The sequence below is a fragment of the Stylophora pistillata genome, chromosome 11, assembly GCF_964205215.1.
Source record: "Stylophora pistillata chromosome 11, jaStyPist1.2, whole genome shotgun sequence".
NCBI classification, from domain to species: domain Eukaryota; kingdom Metazoa; phylum Cnidaria; class Anthozoa; order Scleractinia; family Pocilloporidae; genus Stylophora; species Stylophora pistillata.
The window spans coordinates 26360311-26377017 of record NC_142529.1 but is presented as its reverse complement, the minus strand read 5'-3'; the positions used below and the strand labels follow the sequence as shown (position 1 = coordinate 26377017).

The window sequence follows — 16707 nt, the reverse complement described above, 5'->3', positions numbered from 1 at the left end:
TTGTGACCTGATCGCCCAGTGGTGGTGTCCTGTTTAATGAAGAGACTGGTGGCACAGCAACTGGGGCTTGTGGTGTGTTGTTGGTGGGGCAGCACCAGAGGTTCCTGTTGGGGTGGAGTGGGTAGAGCCAGGGACTTGTGGAGGGGTAGGTGTCATAAAACCAGAGGCCTGAGATGGAGTAAATGTGGTAGAACCACGGACTTGTGGTGGTGCTGATGGAGCAGAATCAGAAAGTTGTGTAGGGGTAGGGCCAGGGGTTTGTGATGGGGTGGGAGGAGCACATGATGTACTACTGGAAGGTGACATCTTTAATGGGTATTGATTTCCCTCTTTGTCTTTAAAGCCCAAAGCATCAAGTTCCAAACCATACTGTTTGCTGAACCATAAGGCTTTTCGTGCTCTGCTTGAAACAGCTTCTAACCTACGACGTAAATGTCGTTTAGAAAGTGTTGCCATCTCCTTAGTGAACAACTGTCTCTCACTCACATCATTACTTTGCTGTTTCTCTAACTTTCTTACATATTTTTTTAATTCTTCATTTTCTTTTTTTTTAGATTAGAAATTTTTTTCTTATCCTGGCTGTTGAGGATTTCCTCTGTTAGTTCCTCAAAAAGCTTTTCCTTTTCGTCTTCAAGATTTTCATACTTTTTTCTCCATTCATCGACTTCACCATAACACTCCTGTAACCTTTCCATTAAAACTGTTTTTTTTTTTGCTTCAAGTCTCTTTAGTTCTTCTTCCATCTCCCCGGAATTCATCCCCGGCCAAAATGCTGAGGTTTGTCCAGCCGTTTAAAATTTTATTTCTCTGCTCTTTTGAGCCGGATCTGTTTTTTTCCCCTTAAGCTCCCAGTTAGACGAATGGTCGTAACTCGCAAGCGTTCTTTCATTCGTTTGGAATCTCTTTTAATTCTCAGAACAGTTCTAGGTGTAATGTCGTTAAGCAAGTCGATGTGGTTTTTCTCGGAGTCCTTTAAACTTACCCACCGCAACAGTATAGTGTTTCGGATAGCCATCCGGTACACACCTTGATCACCAGCAATTGCTTGTTTTACAACATAGTCCAGATGTTTGTAGTTAAGGTGTTGTGAAGAAACTGTTCCATTTATAAGCACATTCACCTCCTCTTTTGATTAAGCTTTGTCAGGCATTTCACTGTATAATAATACAGGTGATGCTGAAATCTTGTTGCCCGGAAAATAATTAATATCTTGGGATCCAGAAATCGGGCTCTCCTAATGCTGAAATTTGCATATTCAAAATAATTCGTTGTGTTGCTGGGTGACCTTTAAGTTTCGCGCCGCGTTTTCGCGCCATCAGGAGAGTCCGGCTTCAGATCCCCCAGGTTTTAAATTTCCGGGCAAAAAGATAAAAGGAGACTGGAAGAAAGAAAACCGGGTTACCGGAAAGAAAGCCAGGTTACCCAGGGAGATTGAAAACAACATGGTTGATCAAAGAAATAGCAAAGAAGTGTGCTACTTTTATGGTGGATTTCGCCGCGCGGTTCCGTAGGAATATCATCATTCCTCGACCAGAAAATATCACCATTACAGAGAAACAAGACCTAAAAACGCAATGGATATGAAGACCTGAGAAATATGATTTAGTGTGTCTTGAAGTGTGGCTTGGACGCTTTTAAAATCGCAGTGAACAAAGTTGTTACACTCCAAAGATTTCCGGCGAAAGGACATCTGCGGAGAGCTGGTGATGTTGTACTTGCACTGCCGCCACACTGTTACTACGTAGCATCATCTGTACTGTTACTCTTGAAAAAACGCAACGATTACGACGTGGAAGCCGACAATGTTCTAAGAATATTTTGGGTCTCGGGTGGTACTAAGTAACTGTCAGTGAACATTTGAGACTTTGCAATGGAGTAAGGAGGTAACTGGGATTTTAAATCTATTTTCTCTGTTAAGTCTCTAAGTCGTGAGGAGTTGCGTGACTCGCTTTTACTCATTCTGGCACATTCAACTGCGCGTACGTGTGCGAGATTTCTAGCCATGAAGACATTTCTGAAGTAATCCAATTTTCAATATCCGCCATTTTGAAGTATTGACACGTTTGCAGTTAAAATTTCCAATGTGAAGCTCCTCTAAATTGTTAAGCGAAGCAAAATCAAGGAAATAAGTTAAATATGCACCAGACCAAAATGTAGAGGTACACGTGACAGAAATGCGTCGAGAAACGTTTACAAAATCTGCTGTGACTCACCTCTTGACCTCGTCTTTACGTGTTTGGCTCGTCATGACATGTTAGTTTGTTTCGTGCTAAATTCTGCTTTCTCCTCTTCACAAGCGACCTTTGCTAAGTAAGTCGGCTTCATGTTGGTGACGTTTCCTATCAGAACACTTTTCGGTGTTGCGCAGATAGACATAAAAACACCTGATACATTGCAACAATCGAGGTTCGATCACTTGTCTGATCTGTCGCGCAATTGAGTAACAGGCATCATTGAAGCCGTGACTGCACTCTTTTTAATGTTAGGAGAAGTAATTTTAAAAAGACCCACATTAATTGCGTGCAAAGAATGAACCAAAGGGGGATTAGTAGGGTATCCCATTAGCCCTTGACACCTTGAGGTGTCACATTGCATCGAATTCGAGTGCACGCGCTAGAAAGTCGACTGAATTTTAAACAGCTGTTTGTCCTTATTCAGGAGCACGGAAGGTGATTTGAACGGTTTTATGTATTCTTGTAACAGTTAAGTTGACTTAAATACTTGAACTTGCTCTTCTCTAATTGAAAAAAAAAACGCCTTTGTTATGAGTGGAATGCTCGACTGAGTGGCTTGTTTATGCGCTTTACTTTAACGCTTGATCGATAATTGCCTGTTGTGCTATTATTGGTGGGTACTTAAGCATATCATTCCGCCTGGTGGTGCCTAAATAATGGCACTTTTCAATATAAGCGAAGGTCCCCCTAAGTCCCCAAATTTTGTAGGAATATGTGGCCGTTGAAAATTGCTTAAATTGGCGCCAAAATTTTGACGTCTTTTCTCGACTGGTGTATCACCCGGCATGCTTTTGATCGATCAATAGCCTTTGCTACCTGTACTAAATGCCTCTTTTAGTACATCTGTGTAAAGGTTTGCTCCTGAATTAAGGTTAGTATCTTGTGATGGAGTGTTTTCTTTATTTCTTTTGCTAACTCGAGTCGCTTGCCACTTCTTCAGAAGATTGGCTTTTCACGGCGATTTTTCCTTTCGTCGGGTTGCAACTGCAATTACAATTTGAAACTTTTAAGTCTAGCCAGGGCATTTCTGGAATGTTGTTATCTCCTTCATATTCGTCATATGGTCGAATATCCGAAGCGGTAAGAGACCGATTTTCGACGCAATCGAAGTCGAAGATTGTAATCACTGCCGAACGTCTTTGAACTTCGCTTTCATCCTCAAGCTGTTTGGGTAAATTGAAAGAATATCATATTGAGAAGCCAGGAAGTCTCGGACAACAAGCCATTTTGGAAAGTTTGATGTACATCTGACTATCTAAATCCTAGCAGTTGACATAAATTAGTGGCGAACGCGAGAGCACTTCGCTGTGGATTTCAACTACCTCCATCTCGACTGAGTGATTACGTGACTAGAGCGAATTGATAATATAGTTCGAAGCGTGGAATTGTGGGATACCTGACTAATCCTTCTTTGAATAAACCCAAAATTTTTCAAAACGTAGTGACATTTTAAAGTTGAATGTTATAGTCCCAAAGATTTGCTTTTTGCTTGACCTGCTCAGGTAGGCTACCTCTCGACAAGCAACAAGAATATTACGTAATGAGCAACATCTTGCCAATTATTCATTGACGTGGACACGTAGTTGGGATTTTTGGCAGTCTGAATTTGAACAAAAATAAATCACCATGAAGCAACTTCCTTTTCATCTAAACCCATTCATTTTCTTACTTTTACAGTGTACCATAAATGCCCACACTTTAACGTCAAGTTCACCATGTCTTTTCCATTTTTCGAACATTCTTGGAGGCGTGGCTCCTGATCTTAGTGAGGTCACGTAATGTTATGAACTGGAAATCAATTGTAGCTCTTGTAGGGAGAATTAATTGCTTGATACTATTAGCGTTTGAATAATTTTCAACTGCTTGATATGCTTAAACTAATAACATTTGAATAGCTTATATAAACCAGCCAAATTCGTTTTGATTCTATATAAAAAAAGTAAATCGAATAAAAAAGAAAAATTGACTGCCAAGCATCGTATTTTGCACGGATGACGATTTTCCGTGTTCTCGCCGGTGAAATACACTTCATCCATGTTCCAACTTCCCATCTACAAGATCCGAACACGGGTGAAAGTGGACACGGCCAGGTACAAAACTCTGTCCAAACCGTTCAACTATCCCGTGTAAGGGTAATGGCCCCTTTGGGGCACAAAATTCTATCAAAACAAACAGAAATGTGAATGAATAGATTCTTCTCATCAAGCGTCATGGCTTGCGCTGGTTTCCAGCACTTTCCAGTACCTAAAGTTTGAACACTGTTTGAATAAGTTTCAATACTGCTATCCTTTAATCAGTTGATATTAACGTAGATTATAGTGTAAACGATATTCACTCCTCGGTGGTCGTTTACTGACAGTAAATTACCATGCAATACGGTAACCTAAAAACACCCATAGTGTAAGATAAATTAGATTCTCACGGAGACTTTTCATGAACAAAATTAAAGCTACTCTACATCAGAAAATGAGGAAGAGATATTATGGAAGTATTCGCAGATCGCCTTAATTTTTTTGGCACGCGCGCAAATAATTTTTTCAGAACCTTGCTTATTCGTTCCTTTGGAATTTCATAAAAGATTGCTATAATAACCCTTGCCATGACAAGAACATGGCCATCATTTGTTTTACAGTGTCTGGGAATTTTTGTAACACTACTGACGCTTGAAAAGGCAAAGCGTGGTACTACGAAAACACCAGAGAGTACCATAGAGCTATTTAAAAACAGCCGCAGGGTGTAGTGGAGAAAAAATTCATAAAATATTTATAACGAGAACATATCTGCTTTTCATGTCATCAATCAATTGTTCAAGGCCCTAACTATAATGTTATTGCAAAGGAAAATTCACAGATAATTTTCGACTTACGCTGGCAAGCCATGAATATGACAGAATTTCGATATTTCAAATATCGAAATTTGGCTCTATCCGCACTCGACCGTTTTTATTTAATTACTCTAAAAAAAAAAAAAAAGATAAGAAAAAACTAACTCTGTTTTGGTTACTTTGGTACAAGGGTCTATCAATATAGAAAGTATGAGCGAAATCGATTTTTTGGCTGTGTCCGCGATTTTGATGATCATATCTGATTTTTACTGACAGTGTCTCTTAAATATTCACGCACCAGTCAAGCTCACAAAGATAAAGACAAGACCGAATCCTCACATTACTCTTGAGATTAAACACCTTATGAATACGCGTGATCACTGGGGAAAAAAGGCAGTCAAAACAATGGATAAACTTCCCTGGAATGCCTATGATCGTTTTTTTTAGCCAAGAAGTGAAGCGCGAGATTCGTATCGCTGAACGGGTTTATGTTCGCTCTGAATTAATAAACAGTAAGGGCAACACCAATTCAATCTGGAAAGTCATTAACCACTGTATACGCAAAAAGAATGCTCAAATCGCCACATCTGAAGACCCTCTGGTCTAAGCAAACAAGTACAATAATTTCTATACCTCTGTGGGTAAAATTATTGCTGAAAAGGCACAGACCTTGACCGAAAAACTTAGCTTTACTGCTTTTGACAACAACAACCAGAGCAATGAAGATGTGAGCGAATGTAGCAATCATCAAGAGTTCTATTTTAGACCTGTTACAGAGCAAGAGACCTTGAAGATAGTTGAGGCTCTCCCGTCGAACAAGGCTCCTGCAGCTGACAAAGTGACTGCCCGGATCCTAAAAGCTAGCCTTCCTGTTACGCCGCCACTACTTACAAATTTAATCGACTGTTCCTTTCGTTCCGGTGTTTTTGCAGAATCGTGGAAATTGGCAAAAATGGTACCTTGTATCAAAGATAAAGAGGGCGATAGAGATGATCCATCAAACTCTCGTCCTATTTCGCTCTTACCAATAATATATATCGAAGGTCTGTAAGAGAGCTGCACACTTACAACTCGTGCGATTCCTACAAGATCACTCCATCATACGTTCCCTCCAAAGTGGCAAAAGAAAATCCCACTCTACCGAGACTGCACTACTTCATTTCGCTGATGAACTCCTAAAGAACATGGATGAAAAGCGCGTATCAGTTGTGGTACTGCTTGATAGGACTAAGGCGTTTGATAGCATACGTCACGATATACTTCTGGCAAAGCTTCGTAGAATTGGAATATCGTCATCTGCAATCGCCTGGTTCAGCAGTTACTTATCAGGCCGTAAACAAGTAGTGAGATTGGAAATACTGTCTCAGCGAAATTGGAGCTTTGCTTTGGAGTACCCCAGGGATCCATTTTGGGTCCTGTGTTATTCACCATGTACGTTAACGATCTGTTATCTATTCCTAATCACTGCCAATCAATGGGACACGTAGATGATACTAAGCCCCTTCATGCCCTACCACCAAACCAAATTTCTGATGCAGTTTTTATGCTGAATGACGACCTCAGGGAAATAACCAAATGGTGCTGCAGAAACTATTATTACTCAACCCGTACAAGACTAAACTTATGGTGATTGGAATACCTCAACTCACAAAGACTCTACCGACCCTATCTGTTACTCTTATGGGTAAGAACATTGAACCTGTCACCACGGCAAAAGACCTCGGAATCTGCATCGACAATAGTTTGAATTATAATTACCATCCCAAGAAGATTTCTTCAAGCTGTATTTATAAGTTAATTATGATTAATCGCATAGAATACCTGCTTGATAAGAAAACCACCCTACTGCTAATTCACTCTTTTGTTTTTAATGAGCTATTTTACTGCTCTTCAGTATGGAGTAATACCTCAAAGAAAAACATTGAAAAGTTGTAACTTCTTCAAAACTTCGTAGCAAGAATCGTCCTTGGCTTGAAGAAATATGATCGTATCTCCGAGGGTCTAAAATCATTAGGATGGCTTGACATTAACCATAAACTCAAGTTTAATGACCGTGTCATGATGTACAAATGCCTCAACGCAGATGCTCCTAGGTATCTATCGCAGAGGCTCAAGAAGCGCTCACAGATCCACAACCGAACCATAAGGAGCCATAATGACCTGGACTTGATCAAATGTCGCCTTGCCACAGGGCGACGATCTTTCAGTTTCGGGGAGGCAAGGCGTGGAACCTAAATCTCGATAGCACTCCAGAAGCCATGCTCCCCTAATCAATAACGAAGAAACAGGTTTTACCCCGCCTTTTTTTACTCAGAATTTTTTCTTTTGACCTCCACTCGTAATAAGACTTAATAAAAAACCTTTTTTTGGCTCATGGATGACGTAGTCATTCCATGAGGTGTAGAGGCAGTCGGGCGGCCTTGTATCGCGCTCATTTACTTGATTCTCGTTTTAAAATTTATTCATTAAAACTAGATGAAACATTCAACTTCAACCACCTCAGCTAAGTAGTAGTTTTGTACCAATATGTCCGACAATTATTAGAGGAACGAGAAAAGCGTGAATTGTGTGTAAACGGCACAAAGATGGTTTGTTTGAATTCCCTTGCGGAGTTGAACACTGCGACGATGCTCAAAACGACACTGTAAAAGCTTCGATGGTTTAAAGTGACGATTTCAATCGATCTTGGACGATTCGTTCAAAAAATTTTCCCCAAAAGCGTAGAAGCTGCACGAAGATGGTTTTTGGCAGGCTCAATCTCCCTGTGGGATTGAAAGTTGGAAGCACGCACTAACAGCGGGAATGGCCTTTAATGTCACAAAAACCCGATCTTACGTACGGACAGATCATTTCCCGATTGCTACTCATAGTTAACGTGTAACTCATGTCTTAGCCTTTGCTCTTTACAAAATTTTTATCTGCCTCGGCTATAGTACGGTCCAAAACGAGTGCACCGCACAAAGAAGACAAAATCCCTCCTCTATTTTATTCCTGAGTCTTCATTTTGTTGTCCTTTTTTTAAAATTCCCTAACGTTCCAAATAACTATCAATACGCCGAATACTGACCTACTCCCATTCTTTTTTTTGTCGTTATTGCCTCCTATAGAGGGCGAAGCCACATATGTCGTCGAGATGAGTGAGTGGGTGAGTGAGTAGGTGTAAATATGTGGGATGCGGAAGGTTTTGTGTCTTACATTTGAGACAATGTTCTGCAGCACTACCTTCTAGAACCTTCTAGCTTCATTAAACAACCTGCTGTGCTTTCCAGAGCTCTAAATAATGTGCAATATCAGTAACCCATGCAGCTTTTTACTGTCCATTTTTTCATTCAAGTGCCTTTTCTTTTGCTAATCCAATTCACCCACGAGCCACCTCACGGGTGACTTCGATTTCGTTGTCTTTTGTACGTGTTTCTGTGTGTCCGTTGTTTTTGTTGTTGTTCACGGCACGCTGATCAGTAAGCCTCAACTTCGTGCCCTCGATCCAGTTTTCTTGGTTTACGTCCGAACACTTGGACGGAACCTGAGCGCGTGCATTTTCGAGTGGATGATATCACAGCGAATTGTCACGTCATATTGTCATATTCGACTTTGCTAGACGAAGATCGTTTGTTAATGCAGTTTTGCAAATCGGTTCATCAGTTACAAATCGGTGCTCTTTTAGACTTCTGCAACCGGAAATCAAAGCTTGTCAGGTAAGGAAACTAACGGAAAATTTGGCGGTGCAAGAATGAAAAAGAAAAAAACATTTTCTGAATCCTGATCTTTTAAATAAGCAAACCATGTTGCAAGACTTTGAACTTGGCGTTAGGGAGCGTAAGCACAAATGTTTTTGAGATGTATACTGCAGCCGTAAATTAAAAGTTCTCATTCCTGGTGCTCACCACACCTTTTTGTTCAGCGGAATTTGGTTTAAAATGGTAAAACGACGACTGCGGTATCGATACATTGGTGTCAAAGTCGTCAGAATTTGTTTTACTCTTCTTTCGGTCGACGTCCACGTCTCAAAGTCGTCTCTACTTAAATTCTCTAATAATGATATTTTGCACTTGATACGCATTCATACTTCGGGGTTAAGTTAAGATTTTGAGACGTTTGTTTACTCAAAGTTTTCGCTAGTAGGTGCGTAGCTAGCCTTTCGACACTTTGTAGGCCTGTTTCCAAAGGAAATATAAATTTTCTGTCAACCTTAGAAGAGTACAAAAGTCAAGCGGGCGCAGAAAAAAATTGTAGGCCCGGGCCTATGGGCTATGGTCCTGTAGGCTGACTACGCCCCCAGCTTTCTTTTTCTTCGCAGACTATACGTTTCGGAGTGTCAATTTACAGCCAGATGTTGTGAATGATAAATATATCTTATTAACCAAGCGCGAGGGCCGTACTGGGAGAATATCGGCCCGAGGTCTTGACAGTACGGACTGAGCGCAGCGAGGTCCGTACAAAAAAGACCGAGGGCCGATATTCTTCCAGTACGGTCCCGAGCAAGCTTGGTTAATAAGAGATTTATTACACGACTGAAGTTCAAAGGGACACAAGTGCGGTATCATTCGGGATAATTCGGGACAGTGCCCGGTCCAATACTGAGAGAATATTGACCGGCAATAGAGCATTTTGATTGGTTGATTTTAGTTATTGGCCCTCTGACTTCCCGAGTCGTGTAATAAAATACATTATAACATCTTCGCTGACGGAGTCTGGGCTTAAGCTTGTTGATCGAAAATAATTTTTTTTTTCCACGATAAGTGACTTTTGTTACATATACTCTTACTTCAGAGAATGAATGCGCATAATCCTTACATGATCAAAGTTACAAAACAACAAATGGAAAGCGTATTGAGAGAGAATGCGTGGCTAAAACACGACAATGCTATGCAGAGAGCGGTCAACGCTGGATTGCGGGAGAGAATTTTAAAGTGGGAACTGTACGCGAAGCTCTTAAAAAGAGAGCTGGAGAAAAAAGGTGAAGAGATAAAGAAGGTAAGAAGCAATTGGCTAAGAAGACTAAAGAATGCCAAGATTTAAACGACGAATAATTCGCTTCGAGTGTGAGTTTTGAATGCTTATCATTCCCTGCGAGAAACTGATGTGTAAGCGATTGAAGACCATGAACGAAGAAATTGGAAATGAAAAAAATAGTCTCTTAATGATAAAGGCCCATTTTTTTTTCTATTTAACAAATGGTAAACACCACAGCGTACACTATTGAGTTATGGATGCACGCGGGAGGTTGCTAAGCACGAAAGAAGCGTAAGAGTCGCTCGAGGCGATAGCCGAGAGCGACTCTAGCTTCTTGAGTGCTTAGCAAACCTCCCAAGTGCATCCATAACTCAATAGTGTACGGTGTGGTGTTTACCATTTGTTTTATAACATAACATTGATACATTGTAGCTAAAGAGTTCCCGTTTATTTAACAAATCTTACGTGACCAGAAAAAACAAGCGCGCGCGGAAAAATAGTCTTTGCATTTGCTCACGTCAGCAGCGTACACCCATGGGCAAATGGGGGACGCTAAATTGACCAATCAGAGCGCGCGCTTTACTTTGGTTATGTTATAATATTATTTTAAGTTTTCAGTACCGTACAAGGTACAAAGTACTAGGCAAGAGGCTATCAACTGTTTATTTTCTCTTGATACAAAGCGAATAAACAATAGGACGCGGGATCCCTTACAATATCTACCACCGACCCAACCCTAATATATAAGAGGGTAAGTTTCTAAATTAAAGGAACTTGAAATTTAGATCATTATAAAGCTTCCTACAATCCTAACCCGTCTAACTCCCAACGCAAACTAGGTATAGACAATCAACTGCATGCAATGTGATAAAATTACGACTAGATAATGTAATCTTATGAAAACTTTTGAAACTGATGAAAAACTTAACAAGATCACTGCACAACAGAGTTACTTCTATGGCACCTAAAACAAATAACCTTCTAAGAGCTGACGTTGTCTTGGTCAAAAACTAGGTTCAGACGGTTTCCTCCTTTGAGCGCAGCCCACCAACTGGTTTGGAAATTACTGGAGTGATGCAAATGGCTACTGTACCGAGGAGAAGAATTGCCGTCCGTTTTTCGGTGGTCCCTATTCCATTGATTGAGAGAGCATTCCCAGAGCTTGGAGGGGAAAATCCGCTCACCTCAGTTCTTCGGCCCTTTCCTCTTTTCTCACTGTCATTGCAGCACATCGCCTTGAATGTCCCTTCCAGGAGGAGAGATGAAGGTACCTTCATCCTTAGTCAATCAACCTTTACTCCCCGAAAGATTCAGGACGTTATCCGGCCTATATGCCTTCCATCACCTCCAAGTGTCCTACCCGTGAACTCCCCTGAGGCCATCTCTTTCCAACTTCGGGAGGACACCGACCAAAAAACGGAAAACACTAGAGTGTCAGTCATTCCCACCACACCACTCAAGCTCGAGCCTCCGTCTTCGGAACGACACAAAGATATGTCATATCAACCGCAATCCACCTCAAGCGTACAATTTGTTGACGCCATCGCTAGCTCACCAGAAACTTCCTCCCCTTCTTCTTCCCTTTCTATGCTGAAAGTTGACTTTTCTACTATTGATGAGGAAGACGAGAAGGATGGTGCCAGTGGAGTCATGGGAGTCGCTGAATACAGCAAGAAAAAAGTAAGAATGATCGGGTCTACAATTTATATTTCTGTTAATCAGCGAAATGGGTGTCATGTTTTGATGTTTTTGCGTTTTACGGGTGAGCGAGGGCAAATACGAGACAACAGTGAGAAGCAACTGAAGACTCGGGCGAGGGAAGGAACGTTAAGTAGAAAGGAAGTGACGCTCTTTTGTGCTTCTTTCTTCTCATGTGTTCCTTGCTCTCCGCGCTCCTCCAATTGAGTTACCTTCCAAGTTGTCCACGAGCGTTGCAATTATCAAAACGGGCTCTATATAATGACATAAGCAGCCTCGTCCAAGACCCTTATAGATAGATTGTGCTAGTGAAAGAAGCACATTATGCTTTCAGCATTGCTCGATATTTTTTCCAAAGTATGGTCCAAAGCACGCTCTTTGAGATGTAGCCACTTCTTCTTTAAGTTTCAATTTTTAAATTTTCACAGATATGAAATTTTTCTTTCTCGCAGAAAAGCCGTTCCAAAAGATTACTTACTTTGGTGGCGAAGTTTTTTCGTTTTGGCTGTTGCAGGAAGAGGCAGCGTGAAGAGAAATGAGGAGAAAACGATGTTTATTTGTTTGTCCGTTGCTGTTTTTTTCTTTTCCTGGAATTTTAAATTTTTTTGTAATATGGAAAATGATTGAGGGAAAAAAAAAACAAACAAAAAAAAAAAACCAAAAAAAAAAAAACAAAAACAAAAACAAAAAAAAAAAAAAAAAAACCAAAAAAAAACATGTAAGGAAGCCATTGAAGTAAAGCCTTCTTTGAACGGTCACGTGGTCTAAGCGTTCGTCATCACAGTTAGGTCGGCAAAACGGTAAGGCAAAACACTAATTTATATACCTTTTGTACGATATATTCTTCGGAATCAGTCAAAAGACATACATTTTTCTTAATATAGTCGTTTGTACTAAATACAGTGATATGTCTCACTGATTTGAGCGTAAGTCAGTAACTACAGGCTTGTCCCTTGGTATACCTTGTTGTTCGTGCGCGCAAATTATTTCGCTATCGATTTGAAAACAGATCAAATCAAAGATCCTCTTGGTATTCCAGCAACTTCCGCTCTAGTCAAATTGCATGGTATTAGTGTGTTTCGGGTGTGTTTACGAACGTCTTTACGATCAAACGGTCTCTTTTGTTCCCAACACTCCTTTCTGCGGCATGGTTGGAATACTATTTCAAGATTTTAAAATGACTTGTTACCGTTTCATAAAGCTCGCTAAGCCAGTCTGGATTAAACCTCTTGTAATTTTTGACTTAAGAAGTTTTAATTTCACATGAAGATCATAATTTACCTTAGTTTCTGACGGAAGATCGATGCTAGTACTTAGTTTCTTTGGTACAGAGGCTTTGTTTAATTCATTGGAACCATGAAAGCTACGCAAGCCCTTTGTCATCCCTATTCAATTTCTTGCTGAGAGCAATTATTCCAAAGGTGTTTAGTCACTCTCTTCACTTAAGTCTTAAATTGTGGGTAGAATTTCGAACTTAACATACGTTGCGATCGTCGTAGACTAGCACGGTATTCTGGAAAAGCTGTGCGACAGTATCAAGGCCTGTAAACTTTCAACAACATATTGACATTTTCACTTTCGTTAAGATCTACATCATGGCTGTCTTTAAAGTATTACGCTCTGTTAGTCACGAGATTGAACTTTGGCAAAGAACATCCAGCAAGCCGTTTCCCAAAAACAATTCACCTCATGTAAACAACGTGCTCTGACAAGAATGCGACAGACTGTATGTAGATTTGCATCGCTGTTATTCCTTTATGGTAATTTTGCTGTCTCTTCACTAACTTAATTACCTTTTTATGAAGTAGTTCTATATGGAGAAAAGCAACGCAGTATATTCATATTAACTTTGAATTTGCTTTGGCTGGAAAGGATGTTTCAAATATGTCGTTTCTAATCGGTAGATCACCGTTTAGGCACATCTGTTTCTTCATGATCGATATTGGTTTTAAATATGTTGAAGACGAAGGATTTATTGAGTGGATGTTGCTCTGGGGAGTTACGTTGTGATATTTCATCTTTGTTTCCGTGTACGAGAAGGAATGATGCATGATGAAAGATAAACACTGAAAGGTGTGAAACTTGTATTAAAAAAATTAATAACAAATAATAATTAACACGAAAAGTCTAAGGATGGCAAAAATTAACAACATGGCATTATAACCTCCGTAGGAAAAAGTAACCCTAAAAAGTAGTGCAAATCATAAATATAATACCAAGTTAACAAGGTATATTATAGAGGTGCCTCATCACTTGCAAACATCAAGGGATGATAGTAGGAAACACCGGCCATCAGCTCAATTTCTCAGTAAATTACTCAATGAGTTGCTTTAGGATTTCAACCACATAAGATCTTACATTTAAGCAACATGTGTTGTCTGTATCTGAAAAAGTAAACAACCAGTCTAGCGTTATGACAAGATTTGGCAAACTGATGTCTACTGAAACTGTGCCACATCTTTACAGGGCATTTATACTTCCTCATTCTAACTATTGCTCTATCATGTGGCATTTTTCTCGTAAAACAAGACTGGACCTTCTCAAGAGACATTCTTGAATTTATTTTCAAGGATGCTGGCTACAATAATTTGATAAAAGGCAGGATCTGCAAACCTCAGGAATATTTATATATTTAAGCTCATTCAAAATAAGCTCATTCAAAACATGATTCTTACCACTTAAATGTCTTCATTTTTCTGATTTCTGATCTAGAGGTATGTTTCACTTGCACTCTAGAACTTACTTTTTTTAAGAGGAAATGACGCCTGTTTGCTAAAGCCATCAATCACTTTGTGCTGCATCAATTCCTTTCTCTCTTACTGACCGTTACTCTGTGCTACTTCTGATTTTAAGTATTTTTCAGGACTGATTTGACTTGGTGGGAACAAATAAGTGGAAGTTTAATCTAGTATCGCAATATTTGAGTGGATACACATCACCCATTTGTTAAATACTGACGAGTTTTGCCAAATGCTAATGAGAAGGACAATTAAGATTTGCTGTGAACGCCTGAATCACTCGTCTGTAAAACAGTTCAGGAGAATATGAGATGCATGATGGGGTGTACTAGACTGTTCTAAACAAGTGGTCTCTTAGCAAAGAATGTGCCAAGAACATTCTGTGGAGCCATCAGAGAGTGGGTGTGCACGCATACATGCAGTGCTTTTGAATATACTTGCCTTTCAGCTGATTCTTGTGACCTTGCCGTTACCTCAAATGAAAATAACTACCCTTTGTAACATGGGTTGATTGAATAAATATTCACAATCGTTTGAAGTGTTTGTCTCATTAAACTCATTAGCATATAACAAACAGGTGATATGAATTTGCTTTATTGAGTACACTAAGTTGATTTAGCAAGTTAGAAATTTAGTTAATTGGTTATTAACATGTTATATATGGGAAGAATAATTAAGAACAGTTGTGAACATTTATTTAAGGTGACATGATTTCCAAGGGGACACTGACTTTAGCTCCCTCCTCCTTGTATCTCTGAACAGAATATATTTCCACCAAAAATGGCTGCAAATTCTGTTGAGAACTATATGGAGAATGTTATTAATGAGCCTCTCCTGGCAAAAAGGATGAGGAAAGACCCTGATGCAACTACAAGAAAGAGTGTTGTGGTTCTGAGAACGGGAGATGTTGGATTTAGGAATGATATGGTGTTTATGCCAAACACCATTGAAATGGCTCAACTCAAGAAACCAGATAAAGGACAATTTAAGACAAATATACCAATTTCTTCAAAGATGACAGAAAGTGACATAAAGCAAACATTGATGGAGCACTTTCCAATTTTGACCGGCAAAAGGTAATTGATATTTTGGTGTGGTTTGTTTGATTATTGGAAAATTGCAAACACAAGGTGGCATACTATATGCACATTAGTCATATGATTATATTTAGTGTAAGACTGATACAACTTTAGTTTAGAAGTCGTCACTAGAAAATAGATGGTGACATTAATCATGCAGTAAATGAATGAATCCAAGCAGATTTGCTCAAACCATCAGCCAGCTATTTGGCTGGATGGTTGGTCAGTGACTTAGTCATTTAAGTCAGTCAGTCGGTAAGTCCAAATACTTTATCAAGGCTGTCTGGGTGTTAACTCATTAACTCCCAGAAGAGATTAACCTGTAAATTCTTCCTAGAATATCCATATGCGATCCAGCAAGCAGGTAATGAGAATACTCAAACTTATCAGGTGGAACTTGTTACCTTGATTGAACACCAAATTCTTGTGACCAATTTACATGGAAACGTCTAGCTGCTAGAGGAGAGAATTCATAATCAGATCTTGGGTTAATACTAATTTCTTTTCTCCCAGGTTTTACTGTGCTTCAGTCGTGGATAATCGAACAAGATTAGAATTTCATGGTGAACGTTGTATTTGGGATGGACACTTCATCAAGAAAACAATAAAAGGAAACTCAGCTCTCTATATCTTTCTAGAAGAGGTAATGGAGCAGGGGCATCAGTAGAAGTTAACCAGTGATGGGCTTTGTAAGGTGGTAATGAGGATCCCTGAATCCTTTCGTTCCAAGAGCGACCTGGAAAGAATTCTTATTCACAATATCTGCACATATTCAAGCAGAAGAGTGACAAGAAGAGGGGAAAATAGCAACTAGCTAGGGGATATCGCTTGATTTAACAACAACTTTTAGGGGAAGAATTCTAAGAAATGTATGGGAAGCAGTGCAGAAAATTGATAATTAAATCTTGGGAGTGACATAAATGAGGCTGATATACTGGGCTTGATGTGATGAAGTACCGTATTTACCCGTGTAAAATACGCACTTCTATAAAAAATATCAAAATTGCGGATTTTAATTGTCACGCACGTCCTAATTTGCATACGTTAAAAACACAACAAAGAAAGTAACACATTTGAAGCGTTAATTAAATAGCTTATTTTCGATGAAAAATTATAGGAGCATACTAATTTTTTACTCTAAATTCAAGAGGAAAGACATAAATCGCTAAATGTTTTCGCAA

The 16707-nt window shown here is 39.6% G+C and overlaps 2 protein-coding genes and 2 long non-coding RNA genes across 5 annotated transcripts in view; 3 read left to right on the top strand and 1 right to left on the bottom strand.

The window, feature by feature from the left end:
* The window catches only part of LOC148720868 (uncharacterized), a 222254-nt gene that overhangs the window by 93337 nt on the left and 112210 nt on the right, over positions 1 to 16707 (bottom strand). The window lies entirely within an intron of this gene.
* LOC148720872 (uncharacterized) lies at positions 1531 to 4200 on the top strand. Its single transcript, XR_015992992.1, has 2 exons — positions 1531 to 1883; positions 3912 to 4200. It is a non-coding gene; the product is annotated as an uncharacterized LOC148720872 (long non-coding RNA).
* On the top strand, positions 9806 to 11916 carry LOC111338595 (uncharacterized). Its single transcript, XM_088739087.1, has 2 exons — positions 9806 to 10032; positions 11026 to 11916. Exons 1-2 carry the CDS (start codon positions 9832 to 9834, stop codon positions 11914 to 11916), a joined length of 1092 nt encoding a protein of 363 aa, XP_088595213.1. The 5' UTR covers positions 9806 to 9831.
* LOC111338604 (uncharacterized) overlaps positions 12356 to 16707 on the top strand; it is a 28096-nt gene continuing 23744 nt past the window's right edge. Inside the window, exons 1-3 of one of the 2 annotated variants that reach the window (XM_088737823.1) lie at positions 12356 to 12509; positions 15210 to 15523; positions 16040 to 16169. In XM_088737823.1, the coding sequence (XP_088593949.1) occupies positions 15228 to 15523; positions 16040 to 16169 (426 nt within the window). In that variant the 5' untranslated portion in view covers positions 12356 to 12509; positions 15210 to 15227. Of the gene's footprint in view, positions 12510 to 15209; positions 15524 to 16039; positions 16170 to 16707 lie in introns of those variants that run through there. The other variant, XM_088737824.1, reaches the window with a different exon arrangement.